The 24,442-nt window shown below is 42.9% G+C and overlaps 1 protein-coding gene across 1 annotated transcript in view; it reads right to left on the reverse strand.

Annotated features, from left to right (window-relative positions):
- Positions 1 to 18,874, reverse strand: part of ZNF652 (zinc finger protein 652) — a 31,357-nt gene extending 12,483 nt beyond the window's left edge. The window contains exons 1-2 of the mRNA XM_081837879.1: positions 18,714 to 18,874; positions 1,620 to 2,742 (exon numbers count right to left, since the gene is read on the reverse strand). Coding sequence (XP_081694005.1) covers positions 1,620 to 2,522 — 903 coding nt within the window. The 5' untranslated portion in view covers positions 2,523 to 2,742; positions 18,714 to 18,874. The remainder of the gene's footprint in view (positions 1 to 1,619; positions 2,743 to 18,713) is intronic.
- Positions 18,875 to 24,442: the final 5,568 nt, after the last annotated feature.

Here is a 24,442-nt window from a genome sequence, read left to right on the forward strand (position 1 = left end):
GGCTTTGTCCCGCCGTAGCTACACGTGAGACTTATTTGTTAAGTAAAAAAGGTGAATAAGGGGCAGTTTCAGAAAAGTTTATAAAATTATGCAGAGTGTAGAGAAAAACAGACAGAAAAGTCAGTCAGTCAGTCTCTCTCTCTCTCTCTCTCATATAGTACTAAAATTCAAGGGCATCCAATGAAACTTACTAGAAGGAGATTCAATACAAACAGGATCATTTGGTCTGAAGTAGCAGGGTTGCTTTTGTATTTTTAATACCCCCTTTAACATGCTCTTTAACATTATCTAATCATGTAACCAAGTCATCCCACTAGCATGATCCAACAATTCACATGTTTGTCCCTGCTTTTGTTCTCATCCTAGCAAAGCAACCAATTTATCTGTATCCGCCCTTTAAGAATTTGATGGCCCTGGTTTTCAGAGATGGAGAAAATTCAAGGCTGAGAATGTCAGCAAGCATCCTAAGACGGTGTGCTTTGAGGGTTTCTTCATAAGTACTTGCGCTACACAGAATCTGGATGTCAATGCAGTTTTACTTCCATTGAAGTAAATATAGCAGACACCAATGCTGTATTACTTTAGATGCCTGGGAACTATTTTTAATTTAGTAGGTCTACGCAGACATATAATTTAATTAGGTAATGTTTTATAAAAGTTTTGTTGCTTTTATTTGTGTTTTGTTGATAATTGTTTTATTATGTACACCGTGTAGGATTTTTAAAATTATTATTAAGCAGTCTATAGGATTTTCTAAATAAAATAAAATGCAAGGACTCTGAATAAATCAAGTTTGTGATGAGGAGAGAACCCTGATCAGGATTTGTGGTGATTGTATGCAGTTCCTATAGGACTCTTCATAAAACCTACAGCTTCACAATCCCTACTTCATCTCTTTGTGGTAGCAGCAGTCTCTCTCCCCCTTGTGGCACCTAGAACAGTTTCACACAAGATCATTCCATACATAGTTCTTTAATGTGTGTACAAATGTCTATTTCACAAGCAGACATGAGCAATAAGTTGCAATAAGCCATCTAGTATACTCAGACTCCTGTCCATTTGTTGCACATTAGTGTTTACAGCTTTCCTACATGGAAATACTATCGAGGTAGGAAAATAGTCTTGCATGAAACAGCATCTGGATCCATCCTTGTATTTGCATGCCCATCCATTCAAGTTTTCCCTCCTTCCTTATCAAAGCATGTGACACCACACATTCTAAAAGAAGAATTACTAAAATAAATAAGGTTTTAAATTCAGCCTGTCCTTAGAACCTGAATTGCCTAGAGCACAGCAAACTCAGCTTCATGTTCATGATTGTTGGAGATAAACTTCTGCTCATACTAACCAGCACAGAGTGCATTAAGCTCTATTTTCAAGCACCTTATATTTCACCTCACCTGTAATGTTGTGTAGAAAAACCCTAAAAGCCACTTCTTACTCCCTCCCTTTCCCACCCCTCATTCATACAGGTTAGTTTCCTTAGGTGCGCAACAGGAAATGCCGACAGAAGCAGAAAGGCTTGGGACCTTGTTCTCCTCAAAGGATTTCCCCCCTTTCGAAGTGTCCAGGGGACAGCAGAAGGCAGGGAAATCTTGCAAGCAGGCAAGAGAACCTACCTGAATGTTTTTTTCACAGTCTGTTTGCTGGTGGAGGGAGAGCTCACTTTCTAGAACAAATTTCTTCCCACACTTGTCGCAGATCTGCATGCGCCTGTGAGTGACGTTCATGTGCTTCTCCAGATACCAGCGTGTGTTAAACACCCTGGGGCACTTCTCACAGGTCAAAGTCTCCTTTTCTTCACACTTTGATTTCTGCACAGGTGCCTTGGGCTCCTTTGCAGCTTTCTTCTTACGCTTGGGGGGCTCAACGCTCTTTCTACGGCCCCTTGTAGTTCTGGAAGTAGGGGAAGTTGTGGCGGCTGCAGCAGATGCAGCTCTCCTTGTCCTCCTTTGTGCAACACTATCTTTCTCCTCTCTTTGCTCTTTTTTCTTCTGCCTCTCATTCTCCTCCTCATCATTACTGTCTTCAGTGGCCTCTTCCTCCCCACTGTCACCCTCCTCTTCCTCACTGCTGGTCTTAAGAACAGCAGTTTCTTTGGATTGGGAGGGGACCCCCTTCTCCCCTTTTGAAACATTTAATGTTTGGTTGTTAAGGTTTACCTCTACTATTATCTGCTCCCTTTTGTAAGTCACTTCATCTTCCTCCTCGTCCTCCTGCAAGTCGTCAGAGTTCTCCCTGTCTTCTTTCACGGCTCGGACCTCTCCTACTGTTCTGTCCTCCTTGAAATATGGCTGTTCCTCTCTTTCATGGAGATGTGGTTTACTTGCTTTTGGGTCCACCAATACGGAGTAAGGACTCCCAGACTCCCTTTTGTAGACTTTGGTGGACAAATCAAGTTCCTGGCTGGCACCATGGTAGAAAGTGGGTGGCACTTGAGCTCTGTCCTCTTGCGCCATCCCTGCTACATGTGTGCTGCAGTTTTTAGCCATCTGCTGGCAAGAGCTGGCTGTTTCATTCATGGGGGCTCCCGATTCATTGAGCACCTTGTATTCCAGAATACCAAGGAAGTAACTCCTCTGGAGCAAGATGAATTGTCGGAGAGAACTAACACATGACTGCCTTGGGGAAGCAGAGCACCAAAGAACCCCGTGCAGGTCATGGAACTCTGGCTTTACAGCACGAGGAAATCGGCAGCAGTTCACAGGAAGAAAGCTGCCGCTCAACAGCTGAACATCTTGTCTAGAAAAGAAGGAGAAAATTAAGTCAGTGGCTTAAACATAACTAAAAGAACTTATCCCTGTGAAATCATTGGCTGCCTAACCTAAACAGAGTACAGGATTTGCCACACAAGTTGTTAAACATTCTTATTAATAATGGCTTATTCATCTTATTGCTGGGGGTTGGGGCAGGGAATTAATTCTACTGCTGGAAAATATGCGGCTTTCATCTGATCCTCAGAGCAGAGGAAGGTCCTGAAACACAGTTCCAAATAAATGGCCTCATCTAATTGAAAGATGGCACATAACAAAAAATAGTTTATCCAAGGTCAGTCACCAGCACTGGCATTCATCCATTTAACATCATTATTAACATACTTCCCTATTCTTATGTTCAACACTACAACAGAATTCATGTGCTGCACAATTAAACTTCATTGAATTGGTACAGTAAAATACTTCTCAGATTTAATTAATAATAATAATAATAATAATAATCACACATTTATTCACACACAATTGAAAACTCTTGCACACACTAGTCCGCCCACCCATCAGTTTTGCCAGAAACAAATTATGAGCCCCCCAGGTATCCAACTAAGTTGTATGGGTCCTATGTGTCTACAGGTACACATTCAAAAGACATAGATTGTAATGTAGCATGGAACTTGGTATTCCCTGTCCTTGGCTTTTATTTTTTTAGATGATTCTAGACCAAGGGTCAGCAACCTAAGGTCCATGGGCCACAAGCGGCCCATGGGGGTCACTTAACCGGCCCATGGCCCTCCATCGCCCACTCGGCCAGCTCCCGTGCACCATGCTAACCCGGCATGGAGGGGAGTGGGGACCGCCTTCTGCAAAGCTGGACAGCTTCCCACTGGCTGCTGGAAGCTCCTGCAGCCAATGGGAAGCTGCGCACGCCTCCTCTGTGCCGGAAATAGCGTTTGCTCATGCATGCATGCACACTCCAGCCCACTGTGGCGTCTGCGGGACTGTGAACGGGCCCAAGGCACAAAAACTTTGCCAACCCCTGTTCTAGACCCTACAGCTGTGACATGCAGCTTAAAAACTCATGGGAAGTGCCTAGTGAAAAAGCTTCTTGTGTTCCTAGTTCACATCAGGACTGGTTACCTGTCTATAGCACAATACTGTCTACTCTGACTAGCAGCAGCTCCAAGCAGTCTTGGACACAGGTCTTCTCCACTCAATCCTCTTTACTAGAGATGCCAGGAAATGAACCTGGGGCCTTTTGCACGCGGAACATGTGCTCAACCACTGAGGTAGAGTCTAACTCAGAAGCCAGAGAGGATAGGAATTTCAGGGGTGGGGTATTTCATCATCATCATTTATACCCCGCCCATCTAGCTGGGTTTCCCCAGCCACTCTGTGCGGCTCCCAACAGAATATTAATAATAATAAAAAAGTGATAAAACATCAAACATTAAAAACTTCCCTAAACAGGGCTGCCTTCAGATGTCTTCTAAAAGTCAGATAGTTGCTTATTTCCTTGACATCTGATGGGAGGGCATTTCACAGGGTGGGCGCCACTACCAAGAAGGCCCTCTGCATGTTTGCCTGTAGCTTCACTTCTCACAGTGAGGGAAGCGCCAGAAGACTCTCGGAGCTGGACCTCAGTGTCCGGGCTGTCATATGCTCTATATAGCTCCTTTCCTATTCTGCTAGGAGGTCAGATAAATGTACACACACTTCCTTGATTTACACAATTTATTCAGGCTTCAATATTTGGATTTTCTTATTTAAAAGATTTTATGCTACCTTTCCAAAGTTCCCCCAAAACAACTAAGACTGCCACTTATAAAAATCAACAATGTTGCTTATAGGGTTTTTTCCTGTTTTGTTTTTCTTAAAAAATCAACCAAACACTATAAAATCAAAAATCAAAAACCCAAAAACAACCAAGGGCAGGAAAACACGGGGGGGGGGGGGAGAGGAGCAGTCAGTTTTCAAAGGCTAACAGTTTTGCCTGCCTTTGAAAAGCCAACAGGGAGGTAATTGTACAAACATCTCTTGGGAGTGAGCTGCACAGCATCAAGGCTGCTATGGAAGAAACCCTGTAGCGCAACACATTTCCTAAGATAGTTAGGACCAATCTGTTTAGGGCTTTAACAGCAAGAATAAGCTCTTCTGAACTGAACCTGGAATGAAAGGATACTTCAAAACGGGTCAATATCAGACCACACATAGAGGCTTCTGCATTCTGCACTAGAAGTTGTTTTCAAGTCATTGTCAAAGGCAGCCACATGTAGAACACAATACTCTATATTGGAGGCAACCAATGTATGGATAACCATGGTCAGGTTTCTATTTTCCAGCAACAGGCTTAGTCAGTATATCAGCCAAAGCCGATAATTCCTAGCCATCAGCTAGGAATTAAGGAGCAACACTGAGTCCAGCAACAAACCTAAGTCACAAACTTGGTTTTTATAGCAAAGTTGACCCTATTCAAAAAAGGTATTTCTTCAACCAGTCTACTGAGTTATCATCAGCTATCTTATCTGAATTTAGTTTAAATTCTTACATCTCTATTTAATCCACCACTGATCACACACATGTATTCTAGAACTAGGGTGTCTTGCCTGGGTTTGATGAAAAGTAGTAGGTTTTTTTGTGTAGCAAGGTGTCTATCACAGTGGATTTATAACTGTGGAATAAGGCATATATACCAGGCACATGTTGGACTGATCTGCTTTCAGCAGTTACATAACTATTCCAAAGTCGAAGATGCACATTTGCTACATAGTTTTCAGAATACATATAGTCCCTAAGGACATGCCTCCTACAGTGTCTTTTAGGTGCAGTCACTTTTTCCATGCTGCAGGGAAGCACAGCAAAGCAAGAACTCAAATGGCAGAACCAATAAAAAAGAACTGTCCACCTGCCGGGGGGGGGGGGTTGTTCTGGCCAGTGCGCACCAAAAGAAACAGCTCCTTCCCTTCAAAAGCTGAAACATTAAAAAGACTCTTACATACCAAGTAACTTTCTTGACAGCATGTAAATGTACAAACAGTTTAGGTTTTTGCCTTTTGACAGCAAACTGTACTACAAGATACTGTGATCAATTGCTCCCTTCCAGGTCAGTTTCCATACAGCTTCATAGTTGCATGTACTTTGTGTGTCCAAATAAAAACCCATAGATTAATTATGCTAATAGCATAGGCATACATTATGTCAGGGGTCAGCAAACTTTTTCAGCAGGGGGCCAGTCCACTGTCCCTCAAACTTTGTGGGGGGAAACTGAACAAATTCCTATGCCCCACAAATAACCCAGAAATGCATTTTAAATAAAAGAACACATTCTACTCATGTAAAAACACGCTGATTCCAGTACTGTCCACGGGCCGGATTTAGAAGGCGATTGGGTCGGATCTGGCCTGCAGGGCTTAGTTTGCCTACCCATGGTCTAGAAACTATGTTCTACCAGCAGTTTCCATTTGTGAGTTTCCCCCCTAAAGAAACTGGTTTAGCAAGACAACCAAGCAACTGCCTGTTGCCCTAAAACTGCAGCGTTAGACTGGGGTAGGGGTAGGGGGAAAGAGGAGGACTGCTGAATGGATCTAACAGCAAACAAATTCCTAAAGTCAACTGTTACATTTTCAACATTCTCTTTACCCTGTTCCAACTATATAAAAATAAAACATTTTTATACCACCTTTCAATTATATTCCAGGAGGATGGCTTACAGAAAAGAACAAAACAACTGAAAAGAGAAATACAAACATACAATAACAGCGTTCGAAACTCCCATTGTTCTAGGAGCATTTTGCCACTGGGAATTTCATTAGCTCGAGCAATTTCTGAGCTCTGGGCACAGTACTGTGACTAAGATTTCAGATTAAAACTGCCGCTGCTGACGGCATGGGAGGAGAAATTCCTGCTTGCTTGACTTTCAAGAAATCACTGCAGCGTCAGGCAAGCTGATAGTTCTGCCTCGAAGCTGGCCTCACAGAAAGGCAGTGTTTTGATGGGAGGGCAGGGAAAGCATGGCTTTATTTTTTGCAGTCTTCAGATGAGGACTAGACCATGTGAAAAATGAACATAACATTTTAGGGGCAGTTCATTCATTTCCAACTTTGTATTCTTATTATTAAAAAAGTGTGCCTCAACATTCCGTTGTGGCACCCATAACCTAGGTTTAAGATGCCATTTAGTTCCTAACTTTCATATCTCAGTTTCTAACACAGTACAATCAGCAAAAAGTCACAAAATCATAAAAGTAGCGCAAAACAGTAAAGGAGGATTAAAAGGATTCAAAATGAATTTAAAAAGCTTGGGAAAATAAACAAAAGTCTTAGCCTGGTGCCCAGTGGACAATAATATAGGTGCCAGACAAATCTCTCTGGGGAAAGTACTCCACAACTAGCATATGACCACCAAGAACATCCTGTGATCACATTTAACATATCTGGGTTGCTTTAGGGTTCAATAAGAGCCACACAAGGAGCTGTAGGGAGAGGACTAAGGAGGGAGAGATCAGGACTGCAGGATACAACTTTCCCTTCATATTAAGTTCCCAATGAAAATGGCCTCTCCCAGATTTCTGATGTGCAATAGCAGTTGACCCTGAATATACACACATCACTACTATTTAACAAAAAATACAGATACATTAACTGTGAACATGAATTTAACACTGTGCATACTTTGGTCCACGGTCTCTCACAAGAAAAACTTGAACAACGGTTTATTTCACATGACTGTTGTGAAGATAAGCATAAAACAGATGACACATTAAATAGTGCCGCATCTTCTGTAATTATTTTTCTGTTGTCTGCACTACAGCATTTGGAGAACCTGTTTGTGCTTGGGTGAATGTCTGCTGAACTCCAAATACTTCCTGCAGAATACGAGTAAGAAACAATCTTTTAAGGCAAAAAGAAGGGAGGTTGTACTGCCACTAGTCAACAGAACATGCTTCGTTTGCTTATCCAAAACCCTGAAGGTTCAACAACTAAAAGTTGCAATTAGAACCATGGTGTGTGTGTGTGTGTGTGTGTGTGTGTGTGTGTGTGTGTGTTTGAAATGCCTAGGACTGGGTGCAGATTATTTTCAGTGCCAATATCACATTGTGAGCAATCTTATGGGACTACATGCTAGTGGTGGAAAGGACCAGAAGCACTCATGGATGGTGAAGAGTATGGCTAGGCCTAAGTGGAGTCCCAAGGGCTAGACAGAGAGACCTGAAAGGCAACTTTTGATCTGCAGACTGGAGGTTCCCCACTCCTGACCTAGGATATATTTTAGGGGGGAAAAGTGATGAACCTGTAGGAAGCAGAGACTTAAAAGAAGTTGAAGCAAAGGGAAAGGAAGCTGAGACCAACATTCACTCATGCAGATGCAGTCTCTCCTCACGCAGATGCAGTCTCTCTCAGCTATACAGTGGTACTTTGGTTCTCGAACAACCTAGTTCACGAACAAGTTAGAACCCGAACGTCGCAAACCCAGAAGTGAGCGTTCTGGTTCTCGAAATTTTTTTGGAAGTCAAATGTGTCCTGAGCTTCTGTTTTTAGTGTTGCGCTTCTGTTTCTAGAGAGATTGCACTGATTGCGGAGGTGAGGAGAAGTGTCCCGTTTTTCAACAGCCTGGAACAGATTAATCCGTTTTGCATTACTTTCTATGGGAAAGCACGCCTTGGTTTTGGAATGGACTCCCGGAACAGATTAAATTTGAGAACCAAGGTACCACTGTATTTCAATGCACATTTCAAGGATGCATTGCTAATGTAGCTACAAGGAACAGTTACACCTGAATAGGGTAAAACAGAAAGGAGGCAAGGGCCTGATGTAAAGGTATAGAGGAGGTGCCTGACAGATGAAGAGGGGAAAAAGCAGGGGCTAGAAGCCAGAAATAAGTCTCTAGGAAAGTCAGCTGTGAAAGTTATTGGGGCTCTCACTTACCCCAAAATAGCTGCTTCTTCCACATATTTGGCCACATTTCCATACACATTCCCTGCCATCTAATGGGCAGGAGCAAATCCAAGTTGAAGTTAAGTGGAAGGGAAGGTAATAAAAGGTGTTTGGGGAACCACCATCCTTTCATTTGGAAGCTCCCCAAGTACCCTTCACTCTGAGAACTGCAGAAAGGAATAAAACAGTACAGTACTCTGCTTTCGAAGAAAAGGGAAAATGATTGTAACAATTGTCAGCCATTGCACCAGTTCCCAACTATCAACTCCTTGCATGCCTAGAAAAACAATGTATGCAAATAAAGGGGCACTGAGGTCTCAGACAATGGTAAGAATTGGTACAATAGCAGCCACTGTCACAAGAATACCACTCCCCCTGTTCCTTGAAGAAAGTAATAGCAGAAGTCGACTGAAGAGAAAAACAGAAAGAGTCAGACTCCTAAGATAAGAGAATAGAGAACAAGGAACAGTGAAAGGCAGGATGAAGGCAACAAAGAAAACAGAAGATGAGGCAAAACTGGATGAGATGGGCAGATGGGACCAAGTCATCCCCCAGGTACTGCTCATCAGTATGGTCTCCTTTCCATTCTTTTGGCAGTCAAGTTGTGTATACCTCATGAAAAATATAAGATGAAGAATCTATGTAAGCTAAGCTCATGTCACACCAAACCAAACCCAGTTCCACCATTTTACAAATTCATTTCCAGTCACGCATCAAAATATTTTTAAAGAATGAATTACAGATCTAACACATGAAATAGCTCAAAGTGATACAATCATTAAAAAAAACCCGGTTTTAATATATTCCCCCTAATGCATTTGAATGTTCTATAGCTGTGCCAAGCAGAGCAGGCCTGTGATTTTCCTGCTAAAATGGAGGGTGCAATGACAGTCATATTAAAGCAACTGTATAGAAAAGGAATATTTAAAACAAGTCTAATATACTGTTCCATGAAGGACCCATAATATCCTAATAAAAATCTATCAGGCGGGTGATAAAACATTTAAACCAGACCTCAGCAAATGCTTCAGACAAAAGATTAGAGTAGAATAGGGACAGAAAACAGGTTGCGAAGAAACAATGCTTACTGACTATAGTTACGCTTTTTATTATAAACTTTTTTAAAAAAATTAACAAAACACCTTAAGACAAAGACTGACATTCTTGACCAAGGCTGCATATACACCATGCCTTTAGAGCACACTCACTCAAAGAACCATGGGAACTGTAGTTTTGCAGGTGCTGAGGAACTGTAGCTCCATGAAGACCAAACTTCCAGGATATTTTTTTAGCATGGAGGGTGGGGGTGGGAATGTGCTCTGAGTGTGCTTCAAATGTATGGTGTGTACACAGCCCAAGTATACATTAAAGGAAATTAAAGGAAACAAATCTCAGTCACTGTTCATTAATTAATCGTTCAGTGTTATAAGAATGAGCTGTGTTGATCTGCCACATGTGCTCTCTCTCTCTCTCTTTTCCACACATGAAGAAGAAAAATGAAAGCTTGTGTATCAGGAAACTGATTTATTCAAAACCAAAAGTGAAAGCTTTCAATCTTCTACCCTAATAGCACTGTGTTCCTCTGTGTAAAAGCATGGAATGACACACTGGAATAATACATGAAAAAGGTAGTATATGAATCTGAATGTATTGAAGACTTGACGAATTTCAGTAAGTCAGTTTTGAACTAAAGTTCAAATAGATGAAAATCCATCTACAGTAATGAATAAATAGACCAAAGTAACACAGAAACCTTGAAATGAACATGTACAGGAATGACATGTGTAAGGGGGAGTGGCAAGTTCCCCTCCAATCCATTCTTGCCTGCTCCACGCCTAACCTTCCCATACTGAGCAGGAAAGCCTGAGAGAGGCTTCAATCTGAACCTTAAAAGAATTGTTAGCACAAAGAACATTTTACTAAGCTGCTATCATGTTTCCATGAACCATCTCTCCAAGCATAAGAGTTCAGTTTCTTGAGACTCTCATCTTTCATGGAAAAAACAAGTTCTGAGCCCTTGGGGTTGCATAAATATGCTTGAAATATGGCTGACATTGTAGAAGCCAGAAGGATGGCTGAATGAGGTTTCTAGTGGCTGGATGTGGGGTTTCACCTTTTTACCTCTCCATGGCTAACAGAAAGAAACTTATGGAAAATAATAATTGCTGTGTATGTATAATTTGAACAGGCTGCAGGGTCCAGCTTTTTCCTAATGTCATATAATATTCTATTGATTTTTCTCCCATTTCTAAAAATGCATTGCTTGATAAAAATTTATAACACAATACCAGACAAATCAAGCAATTTCAAAGTTTTTTTTTCAGGTGATTTTCCCAAGGAACCATAAATTTCTACTTACAGTCTATTTGTAAACTGGGAAGAGGGGAAGTTATTTTTTGTGTTGAAAATAAGTTGTGTGCGTTTCAAAAATAAGTGTCAGCACTTCAACAATTAATTCAACACTTAACTGACAGCTGCTAGGATGACTATTTGTTTTCACCCCAACTGAGAAATAAATTGATTCTTCTGCCCCATCTAAGTATAACATGAATGGCTGCATGCACACAAATGCAGTGAGAGAATGCATACCTGGAAAATAATAGGGTCATAACCATACATGTAAAGGGACGCGGGTGGCTCTGTGGTTTAACCCTAGGACTTGCCAATCAGAAGGTTGGCTGTTCGAATCCCCGCGACAGGGTGAGCTCCCGTTGCTCAGTCTCTGCTCCTGCCAACCTAGCAGTTCGAAAGCACATCAAAGTGCAAGTAGATAAATAGGTACCGCTCTGACGGGAAGGTAAACAGCGTTTCCATGTGCTGCTCTGGTTCGCCAGAAGCGGCTTAGTCATGCTGGCCACATGACCCAGAAGCTGTACGCCAGCTCCCTCGGCCAATAAAGCGAGATGAGCGCCGCAACCCCAGAGTCGGCCACGATTGGACCTAATGGTCAGGGGTCCCTTTACCTTTACCTAAAGTGGGCAGTAGCAGAACAGGGTGGAGATGCCAGGCAAAACTGGAAGTCTGATAGGAGTTGAAATGAAAGGTGAATGTGCTTGAGTGCACAGCAAATGATGGGTTGTTTAAATCATCAAGAGCATGTTTCTCATTTTCAAATACACAGATTTTCCAAACAAGCATGGATACCAACAACTGATACTATACCAGCTAAAAGACAGCCTAAAATTCAACAGAACCTTACACAATGAGGAGCTCTGATCATATGTAAGAGCCTTTACATGATCATAGGAACTAACCATCTAGTAAAGCAGAGCTTTCCAAACTGTGTGTCATGACACGTTAGTGTGTCAGCTGCAGTGTTTAGGTGTGTTGTGTGAATGCTCCCTGCGCTCCTCCCAGGACTGGAAAGTGGTTAGTTTAACCTCTGGTTTGCTAGTAAAACTGAATTACTGTGTCGCGAAATGATGCATGTCTAAAAAGTGTGTCACCAACATGAAAAATTTGTAAAGATCTGTAGCAAAGTATCTTAAACTTAAAGCCGTCATGACTATTAGTCGTATCCTCCATTATCTCCTCTAAAAGTTACTTAAGCTAGTGGCTATTAACACATCTAGTAGCAGCAAACTTTATCAATTAATTTCCTTGAATATCATGACCATTCAAGTTCTGGTAATGAGACAGTTACAAACTTTTCTTCAGATCACACAAAATGTTATAAACCTCTTTTCATGCCCTGCAGATGTATCCTTCCTTCATCGAGAAGATGTTTCAGCCCATTGATAATTTCGATTTCCCTTTCTTGAAACCTTTCCAGCTCTACAATATCCTCATGAACACTGGGCACCCAAACTATTCACAGTATTTTAAGTGTGGTAATACAAGGATTGCAAACATTGAAATACTAACAGGAGTACCAGGCTGCCCATATGGGCTTTGAAGGCAAACCAGGTAGCTTATACCATGGGCACCTCATGGAGCCTAATGCTTAGCAATAACTTGGACCCAACACAAATACAACAACAACAACAGGTAACGTATTATTTAGGGTGCTATATATAATGATCAACCTCAGAAATGAGATCTCTTTCCTCAGAGTTCTTTTTATGCACAGAAAACTGGTTTCATTTAATCTGTTAGCAGTCATGATTAAATAAATAAAATATAAACTACTGTATAGACTTAAGCATTTGCTTGTAAACAGTTCAGATTTCACTTTAATTTGCCACTATTTGATTGTTACAAAACTACCATTGATATTATTATTATTATTATTAACAAAAATCTATTTTTAATCCATCCTGATATAAGCTTATGAATGTGTGGATCGCATAGGACAGGAGTGCCCAGATTTTTTTCAATGAGGGCCAGATTTGATGAAGAGAATGTGCGTGAGGGCCGATCAAAGTTGTTGAGCTTTTTTAAGGATTGCAGTTGTTGAGCACACTAGAAATCTGCACACTAGAAAGAGGGGAAGTGGGACATGATGCAAAGGCAAGAAAAGTTCTTGCCAATCCCTAGTTGTTTAATCTCCAAACTAAAAAATATACACACTATCAATAATTTATAGTATTTATGTCAGCTGCAAATAAACTACATTTTGGTTCTGTTTATGAATCACTTTCCATAAAACATCTAGAAGTGATTGCACAGTAAAATAATTGATAAGCTTCAGCCCTATGACAACTGGAGTTTTAAAAAGTTTGTGAAGTATCATTATCACCCTACCTGTAAGTTAAAAAGGACCGTCTTAACTGGCACCAGTAAATAATGAAAGGAAGGACTAATGGAATAGAGAATGAGATTCCTCAAGGTGCTAGCATGATTTTGAGCCAGTTCACAAGATCCTTGTCTCTTTTACTAATCATGTAAACCTCGGGTCTGCTGCAGAAAAGACGACAAGGGACGCATTAACTCAACAGCAACACAGAATCACAGAATTGTAGCTATCATCATTTTTATTTTGAATGTTAGGCACCTTGAGCAATATTCAGTGGGAAAGGTGGGATATAGATATTCTTAATAAATAAATAAGAATAGTAACTATTCTGTGCCTTCTGCTGATCCAATGTTTCTCTAGGTTAGAGACATGAGATGCAAAGCAATGCACAGTTAAAGTCAATAAAATCTGCATGCGTATAACTGCATGCTGCAGCGTATCCATTGCTTTTATAAGCTACTTTGACTTCTACAATTCCGTCACATGCTATCAAGATGAACTCATCATAATGTAGTGCACATTAATTTTGCACAGGAGTCAACAAACGCTAGCATAATGTTGGCTGTAAATAGTACAGTGGTGCCCCACAAGACGAACGCCTCGCAAGACGGAAAACCCGCTAGACGAAAGGGTTTTACCATTTTGGAGGCGCTTCGCAAAACGAATTTCCCTATGGGGTTGCTTCGCACGACGAAAATGTCTTGCGAGTTCCCGCGGTTTTTCCCGCTTTTTTCGCCCTTTTCCTAAGCCGCTAAGCCGCTAAACAGCTGATCCGCTGATAAGCCGCTTCTCAGCTGATCGCTAAAAGCCGCTAGACCGCGAATAGCGCTAATCCGTCAATGGGCTTGCTTCGCAAGACGAAAAAACCACTAGACGAAGAGAATCGCGGAACGGATTAATTTCGTCTTGCGAGGCACCACTGTATTGCCAGAGTGAATGCAGAGGACACGTCAACTGACAGGCCAGTCACAAATCAACACAAGCTGCTATTCAATTCTTGAAATAATCACATATACACCACAGCCAGTCCTGGAACAATTAAGGACACCCTAGGGAGGGAGGAGAGAAGAGAAGAGAAGAGAAGAGAAGAGAAGAGAAGAGAAGAGAAGAGGAATGACACTCAGCATATCGTGGAAATTTAATACACGGAACCATCCCCTGTATCTCATTTTAAACCACTGTTTTATGCAATCCATGTACCTCAACAGAAACTAAAATGAAGCGCAAATACAACACTACAACAGAATTAATGGAAAACATTATCTCAAATCACTACAGTCTGAATATGGACACTGCCAAAACTTCCCCAGGACCAAAAGTTGAACAGTCCTGTTGAAAACATCCCCGGGCATACACACTGTACTATCTGTTACCCTAGGAGTGTCTGAGTGTTATCAGCATGCCTAATAACACAAGCACATACACAGCCTCCCAGCACTTGCACCATCAAGAAATCCCACCGTATTCTAGATCTAGAAGAAACACTAGAAAAAACAGTTTTTAATCCCATCCCTACCTGTCCTGATTGAAGTAGCCACATCTACCAAGTACAATCCTATTTCACCCCAGCTCATGAATGCTTCTGCTAAGGCAGCAGTTATATGGAGAGGAAATCTTTCTAGCACTTTATTTTTTGGTGGAAAAGTTTCCATTTCATAAGTTGATTAGTATCAGTGAATGGATACCAACTGCAAATACAATATTAGGCAAGCGTGGCTGTTTCAAAGATTTAGCTTTGTTTCCTCAAAGTGTTGTTGTTTTTTTTAATAAAAAAAGGCTAAAATAGAAAATTCTATTTGCGACACAAATTTGCAAAAAATTCCTAGGCAAATTAGGCTATTATTATTTTTAAACCCCACACGCCTTTACAGAAGGCATTTCAGTAAATACAAGTCACCCTCAAAGAACCAATGTACACTCAAACTTTCGGAAGGATTATTTTAGATCACAAGGTATTACAGCAAGTGCAGCCTTTCTTCCCCTCTCATTGCTCAAACTGAAGCAGCTACAATGCAGTCAGTACAATTATTCCCTGGGCCAGTATGCTAGGAAATAAGCACTTACCACAGGTGCAGCAGCTGAAATATCTAGTGCCAACATCCAGATGCTGGCATAATTTTCTGCTAATTCTGGATTATCCCCCTATCATTGCTCCCCCCCCCCATACATCCATGACACAGAAAACAGCTGCTACCCCAAAGACTTTTATTTTACAGTGGTACCTCTGGTTAAGAACTTAATTCGTTCTGGAGGTCCGTTCTTAACCTGAAACTGTTCTTAACCTGAGGTACCACTTTAGCTAATGGGGCTTCTCGCTGCCGCCTCAGCGCGATTTCTGTTCTCATCCTGAGGTAAAGTTCTTAACCCAAGGTACTACTTTCGGGTTAGCGGAGTCTGTAACCTGAAGTGTTTGTAACCAGAGGTACCACTGTACTTCCATTTCTCCCAAGGCAGCACACTACCTACCAGTGTTAGAAACTCTCATATATAAGCTTGGTTTATATAAGTTTAAGGAGTCATTTGGAACCTAGCTTATATATGAGAGTTTAAGGAGACATTCCTTAAACTGAATATCTACTTGCCGTTTCGGGGCAAGATAGCTCTAAAGTCTTAATTTTCAAAGGATGGACTGACTGTGATTGATTCTCAGTTAAGCATCTAGCTAGTTCAGATGACAACCTTGAGCAAGGTTAAAAGCTTTGAGAACTTAAGAAAAGTCCCTTGATCCAGGGACAGTCTACATATATGCTGGACTCTTCCTACCTTTCTTCCTTAATGGTGACACAGACCATTCATAACAGAAGAATATTAATCACAACTGTGAGCACGGGAGTGGGCAGGGGTAAGTGAATACAAGCGGCAACTATTAACTATAGCACTGCTTCTGCTCAAGCTGCACAGAAAAAGCATTTTGTTCCTGAAATTCATTCTGATTGTGCAGATAAAATATAACTGATAGAATTCTACAGGATGCAGTATTTGTGTGTGAAAACAGTCAAGATCCAGTGATCCCTGTACCTTCCTGTTAAGTTGTACTGATTTTTTCCATACATTTAAAGTGTTGTAAAATGGATATTTAGTTGAAGGATCTGAACTGGGATAGCATAATAGATTCTATCTGCTAGGTGATCCATATACTGCATTAAGAGTAGGGGGTAAAGGGCAGTAAGAGCATGCCCACATGAGTCGGGTTGTCATGCAACCCTATATGCACATACACAACTCTCCACCCTCCTCTTTCCCTCATTAACCTTTGTTGCCAGCTGCTACCATTAGCCAGTTACACCTAGCAAAACAAACTTGATGCTAAGGCTTCCCAATATATATCTAGCCTGAATAGTGTGGTGCTGAAAATGACAAGGTTGCAGGTTCGATCCCCACATGAGGCAGCTGCATATTCCTGCATTGCAGGGAGTTGTACTAGGTTCCTTCCAACACTACAATTCTATGATTCAGTTCTATGATATGGCCCACAACTTGTTTAGGAGCAACATCACCATCACCATCACCATTATTAATTATTAATTATTATTATTATTATTATTTGTATACTTCACTTCATCTGAAGATCACAGGGTGGTTCACAACATACAAATACAAAATGATAACATAAAATACAGAACAAAAACTAACACAAACCAATTTAAAAGGCTACATAGAATGTTCAATCAGCCAAAAACCTGATTATAAAGAAATACTTTTGCCTGGCGCCTAAAGATATGTAATAAAAACGCCAGGCAAGCCTCCCCGGTGACAGCATTCCACGAACAGGAAGCCATGTGGAGGGGGCACAAGAAGAAGGGGTTCAGATTTTGATCACATCTCTTCCTAGTTTCAGTTGGTGCAACAATCTCTGCAGGGCATACATTTAACTGCATCACTCGAGAAGGTTTTGAGTAGATCCTTTCTCCATCTTCATCATCCCAAAAGCTGTAAACCCCATCCATCATGCAAATAGCTCCAATTGTTTTTCTAGTTGCACAAACTTCTATCTGGAGTACAGAATAACTCCACCACCCAAGTTCAGCAACCACTACTGACACCCAGAGACTAGCTTACATGAACATACCTAATTCTCCCATCACGCACAATTTGAAGGACAGTAGATTTGCATCTATTTTCTTATGAATCCTATTTCACCTGAACAAAACTATCCCATTTGTCTCTCCTGCTTTACTCCAGGAACCATCATGGTGCTCTCCACCACAAATCACCTGAGTTCTCCCATTGGTATCCTTGTGAGAAAGAGCAATAGTAACACTCTCCAAAAGTCTGCTGTATAGCAGCCTAACAATTCTCCAACCTATCACCAGAGGAGCATTTTAAGAGTAGGGAGTATTTAAACAATGATGTTTGAAACAAATGTGTAACTTTCTTTTTCTACAAAATGAGATTTTAAATAGGACTGAACCAATTAATTTTCAGACTTTCTAGGAGTTAGATTCAGGTTGCATGGAGATACATCATCCAAAGATATACTCCCAGGTAAGTTTTTATGAAAATAGTGTGACATAACACATTGATCTGCCTGCTCCAACCATGCACAGGTTGAAGTTAAGTCAATTTACAAACATTAGACACCTGTAGCTTATTTGCAGGAGTTTGGTCATCAGAAATCTGGGATTTTTACAGCCCTGATTTTAATCATATCAAATATCAAACTTCAAATAGCAGTGGTTTGGAAGAGAAGGAACACTGTGTGTTGGGAAATGATAACATTTCTACTTCAGTACTGGAACTTTTTCCTTTTTTAACTTTTCTACTATTTCGCGGACCTAATGTAACAGAACACCCGAGGGTGCAAGGAGTCTCTTAACACTGCTTCCCTTCCCCCAATTCCCAAGATCCGCATTAAACGGAGATATTCCCAGCATCAGAGTTGTCTCAGGCGGCGGCACAACTTCCTCCTCCAACCACGCCAAACCTTTAAAGTGATGCCAAACTAAATGTTCCACCTCTATGCCAACTTCTCTGCTGAAGAAGCACCTTCCACCTCAACTTTCCAAAACCCCCACACACCCTTCAACTTTCGACCAACTGAGCTCCCCACCCCCACCCCAAAAAAAACTCGGCCCACGAAATCTCTCCCCCTTTCTCCTCCGTGGTCCAAAAAGGTTGCCAGTTTCAAGGAAGAAACGCTCCCGCAGCCAAACCCTCCGACCCCAAGACACTATCTCAACTGTCCAGATCCCAAGCAAGCAAGAGCACTCTGCACATGCTCAGGTGCACGCTCGCCCCTCCCTGACGCTCCACAGCCGGGCCTCGCTGGCACTTCGAAGCGGGAGGCACGTTACCAACAACTAAGCAAAAAAGAAGGAGGCTGTGGAGCTGAGCAGGAGGAGCTCGGCCTGCCCTTTCCCCAGCCGGAGGGCCTCTTTTCCTGCACGGACTCACCCAGGCCGGGACTCTCCGGGGCTGCCACCGGCGCTGCTCCTCCGCCGCCGCTCCGCCTCCTCCTCCGCCGCCGCCGCCGCGGTCCATGCCTAGGCAGGGGAGGGGGGAAGGTAGGGGCGGCCAGGGCCCTCTTTCCTTCCTGCCCTCCCCCTGGGCTCGAGCCCCCTCCTCGTCCGCCGCCGCCTCAGGACCAGGCCTAGGCCCCGCCGCTCCAGCGGCTGCTCCCACGGACGCTCTCCCTGTCGCCCGCCCTCCCCTCGGCGGCCGCCGCCGCCGCAGCGCTACGTGGCCGCCGCCGTAGCCAACCAAAGTCAGTCAGACACTCAGCCTCGCGACTGCACCGCCCGCTCCACTCGCAACACCCTCCCCCCCTCCTCCTCCTCCTCCGCCCCGCGCGCGCTCCCTCTCTCTTCGCTTTCCCTTCAGCGTCGCTGGCTGGCTTGACTGGCTGGCTGGCTGGCTCGTCGTAAAGGAAGACAGCTAATGCGCTTGCGTCGTCGTTGTCGTCGCCTGAGGAGGACTTCGCGCGAGAACGCGCGGCGGCTTCCCTCTTTCTCCCCCCCCCTCCCCCTTTACTCCGTTCGCCGCCCCGCCCCTCGCCCAGCTCGTAACCTGCGCGCGCAATAGGCGCGAGCGCCGCTTTCTGAAGCGCGGCAGTTCCGTTCCTTTCCCTCCACCCTCGAACGCCGGCTGGCTGGCTGGCTGGCTTGGACGGCGGCGCGTGCGTGGTAGGAATCAACGTCTCCGCGCTCGCGCGCTCTGCTGCTCTCACCGCCTCAGGTGAGACGGGAGGAAGGGGCGGGGCCGAGGGCCAACAAAACAAAACGGTGCGGGAGGGAAGGAGGGAGCCATCCGCGCATGCGTGACCAGCGGCTGCTACCAAATCCTCCTAGTTTCACTGAAATATATATGTTAATAGCAAACATAATATCCCGCCATTTCCATGTTTATCCTTCGTCTCTCTCTCTCTCTGTCTGTCTGTCTGTCTGTTTGTGTGCATTAAGACCGATCCGAGTTTTTTATTTTTATTAATTTTTTTATTAAAAAAACAAAAAAACCCCGTATTTCTGTGGAAGGTTTTAATAAATGCTACAGCTGCTGATGGTTGTTGGAAAGTGTGGGAAGGCACGGAGGTACTTCAGAGTCCGCTCTGAGAATGCACGCTCTTCAGTTAATTTTTGCAAAGGTGGGTCAATGTTTTAGGAATTTCGTTAATAAAATTTATTTATTTATTTATTTATTTATACATACATACATACATACCCCGCTGTTTTCCCTGACAGCACTCCAGACGGCTTACAGATAAACATAAAAACAGCTAAAAGCAGGAGGGGGGGATAATTAAAGCAACAACAATAATTAAACATTGATATGAGTTAAAGTGCTCTCTCTCTCTTGTCCATTAAAGTCCCTTACATTTCAGAATTAGAGATAAAGTCCAGCTATTTGGAATATACACAGTTGTTATAAGAACTTTAAGGTCTTAGATATATAATAAATATTCATAAATGTGCCAGGCAGGCACGTAAATGAGTGTGTGAACTGCGTGTCTGGAGCAGCGCAGGGGGACAGTCCTGAAACCATTTTGACTCCCAAACTGAACAAGTGTTTCTCTGCCAGGAGGTAGGAGGTGAAAAAACCTTCCCATTGTCTCAGGAATTAAGTAATTACCAAAGAAATGGCCAGACTACCAGAAAAGGCAATCAAATAAGGCATTATCCGATAACCTGGCAAACAGGAAAAACAACATTCAAATTTCTGTTGTAGACTGCCTTTTCTGTGATGTAGGTATGATGTTTGTGGGGGGTGGTCTTGGGCTCCAGGGCAGGGAATTTCAAAATGGCTATATAAGGCCTTGCATGCCATTGTTCAAGGTGGTTTTCCTCTCTCCTACATGTGGGAGAGCACCCTGTTGCAACAGTCAATAAAGATCAGGCTTACTAGCTGCTTTGGTTCTCAATATTCTCTGGTTGGTGTCTGTTATTTTCTCCTACCAAGAGAGAACCTACAAAAGGACTCTATATGAGCTCTTGGGTACCCCATAAGGGAAAAGGAGCAGTTTTTTTTACTTATATCAAAATGAAGCCAGCAGTGGTTGCTACCCGTGAGGGGAAAACAAATCCAGTTTACAGTTTGGAAATTAATGGCGAGAATGCCCATTGCCACTGGAAACAATGGGAGCTATCCGAAGGCCCTTAGGAAATAATGAGCTCTCCAAATGACCTTTCTTATATGACCACTCCACGGAAGTAGAGCGCTTCGTTTGTGTGCAGAAAAAAACCCCAGGTTCAGTCTCCAGCACTGCCGGGTAACTAGGGAAATAATCCTGTCTGCAATTCTGAATAATCACTGCGGGTGAGCATAGATGACTGTTAGCTAGATAGACCACTATCTTCTACTCAGTGCAAGGCAGCATCCTAAGCTCCCATAAGAGCGAGCTGCTGTTGTTTCCAGTGGGCATTCTTGTCATTCAAAACATCGGCCCTCCATATGTTTTGGGACTACAACTCCCATCATCCCTACTAACAAGACCAGTGGTCAGGGATGGTGGGAGTTGTAGTCCCAAAACATCTGGAGGGCCGAGTGTGCCTATGCCTGTTTTAGTCTATCCTAACATAAATACCAGGATTGTTAGGCTTAGTGGACCTAGAAACCAAGGGAAAAGCAGCTTTGAAAAATAGAAGGTAGAAATGTATGCAGCATATGAATGATGCTTTATTGAAGGTAGTTGGGTAGTGGTTGACGTTTATCTAGTCTGTCTTTTACTCTCCCCCTTTTTATTATTCTTTCCATTAACAGTGACTGGGTGTGACTCAAGAACCATCATGCCAAAGTGTTACCCAAATCAGTGCATTTTTTTAAAAAAGTCTGAGTCCTCAAATGTAGACCAAAACATCCTCAGGAACCAACAGGTACGGGGGCATCCAACAATAAACAAAAACTGCTCCATGACATCAGGAACCATCATTACAACTTTGATTTAAGGTATCTTCAGTGGCAGATTATGCATGTGCACAACCCTTGCTGGCTGAATTCCATATGTGGAAACCTTTTGACTGAGTAGACTTAGTGTTGACCTACATATGGCATAACAAAGATATTTGTATATACTTGTTTGATATTTAAGCAGGATTTTATATAATCATTATCATCGCCAGCTTCATCTTTTTAGTGAACAAACTTCAGTGACTAATAACACAAATATAAAAAAGACAAATGGGTCAGGGCAGGCCGTGGGAAATGGGGTTGTGCTGTCCGTTCCCCAGCATTGATGGATGTATTCATAGTCAGTATGGTGTCGTGGTTTGTGTGTAAGATTAGGATTTAAGAGATTGGTGTACAAATCCCCTTTCATTCATGAAGCTCTTTGGGTAACTTTGAGCCAATCAACATCGACTGAATTATCTCACAGGGCTTTTTTTCAGCCAGAACGTGCCAGAACTCAGTTCCGGCACCTTCCAGGTGGATGTTGTTGCCATTATAAGAGAGTTCTGGCACCTTTTTTTCTAGAAAAATAGAACTGGTTGTTAGGAGAGGGAAGAACCACATGTACCACCTTGAGCTCCTTGGAGGAAAAGTGGAATGTAAACAATATAGCAAAAATATTTTGGAAATGTTTACCTCTCATATAATCCCTTTTGCTCTCTCCTGGCCCCCATATTGGTATTGAATACAGTCAACAATAATTAAGTACTATCTTTTTTTATTCTTACTTGGGATACCTGCCACAAACCCTGGAGAGCCAGTGCCATATAGAGTAGATCAGGGGTAGCCCTGGGGATTTTGTTTAAATATGACTCCCATCTACCCTGACCATAGGCTAGTGGTGTCCAAACTTTTTTCAAAGAGGGCCAGATTTGATGAAGTGAGGGGCCATGGGGGCTGACCAAAGGACCAACCAAAGTTGTTGACATTTTTTTAGGATTTAGGATTGAAAAGTTGTTGAGCTTTTTCTATGATTTTACCCCAAAGTTATTGGGCTTTTTTAAAGATTGAAGTTGTTGAACTTTTTAAAGGTTTTCTAGGGGCAGAGTTGTTGAGCTTCTTTGAGCTTCTTTTAGGATTGAAGCTGTTGGTTGTTTTTTTTACGATTTTGCCCCAGGAAATAAACTGCCACAGGGGCTGGATTAAACTGACCAGCGGGCCGGATTAGGCCCCTGAAGCGGACTCTGGACATGCCTGCCATAGGCCATTCTGGATGGGACTGGTGGGAGTTGTAAACCAATACCCCTGGAGAGCACCAAGTTGGCTATGCCTGGACAACACTAGACTAGATGGTAAAAGAATATCTGACCTGGTATACGACTGCTTTCTGTGTTCCCCAGAGAGCAGATCATGGCGAGGTTGGTACGCAGATGTTCTCCACCCGCTGCATCCAAAAGCACATTCCAAACTGCCTCGCAGCTTCTACATTTGCAGGTGAAGAAACACTCTCACACCACCTGCGCATTGGCATGAGAGTGGGATCGTTGCTTCTCGGAAGACAAGCGTACGCAGCAACGTACGGCAAGAACTGAAGCTTGGAGCGGCTGCCAAGTGAAACCGCAGGGAGGATATGGAAGGGAGATTATCTGTTGGGATTGCAGCCAGGATGCCTGGGGAGAAAAATGCCATGAGAAGTATTCCGAAGGCTAGGGAGCATCTATGTGGAAAGCAGATTAGGCATCTTCAGCCTCCAGTGCCAACAGGGAAATCACGGTCCCGATTAAGATCTGCAGCTGAGGGGCAGGCGTGTCGCTCTGTGTGTTGGCAAATGGCTGCAGTATGCGAACAGGTGTGGGTTTGTTATGCAGTTTCCTTTCTTTCTCTGCCCAGGTGACATGTCCTTTCATGTGAAAATGGAGATCAAAGGTGGGGGCACTGTAGGCAGCCAAAAACAGCCTTGTGAAAACAGGCACTGCAAAATTGACCATGCAACACTTGGAACGTACGTTTCCACTTACAAGGCAGATTTGAGAGGGCCCTCGGGCAAAGTGTGTTTTGGTGAGTCATCTCTTCCGTCAGTGAGCCTTGGCTGTGGTGGCAAAGCAGGGCTGGACAGCTAACTCTAGCCATCACATTAATTTCCCATAATGCCCCAGAATTTAAAGAGTGGTTAGATCCAGCTGCTATGTGCTGCTCTGAGTGCCAGCCCAGAATGTAACATTGGCCCGTGGCAGGAATCATCTGTTGACTCTGCCAGTGAAGAGCACCTAGCTTCAATTACCTTACTGCCCTTGTTCTTAATACTATACAAGCTTCTTAATTTATTGCCTAGCTATGTCTCAAAAAACATTGGGCAGGACGTCTTTTTCTTCCAGTGGTCTTAACATATGCATCCAATGTTAGTTCTCCTCAGAGTAGACTCACTGAAATGAAGAGGACTAACGTAGGTCCAAATATTTCAAGGGGTTTACTCTGAGAACGTAGTTGGATGTAATTTAAAGAAACCTGCTTCTGTGGAAATATGAGGCCCATGAACGAAACACATTTAGAAACTAAGCATTAATTTGATAGGCATCTTTCCCAGAATCTGATTCGCTATGTCCCAGACATGTGTCAATCACACAATTCAAATGCAGGTCCTGCCCTTTAACATTCAAATGAACACTAAATTCAGTGGGCAGTGGGTGGGGTAGCAATCCTGTTTTTTTTGCTCACTGGCAGAACCAGCTGTAAGATTTTAGAGGCTTTCCTGGGACTATTTGAGTGCAAGACAGTCAACCCGGCACCTTCCAAATGTTGTTGGA

Source organism: Podarcis erhardii, assembly GCF_964252035.2.
Source record: "Podarcis erhardii genome assembly, chromosome: 13".
In the NCBI taxonomy this organism is placed as follows: Eukaryota; Metazoa; Chordata; class Lepidosauria; order Squamata; family Lacertidae; genus Podarcis; species Podarcis erhardii.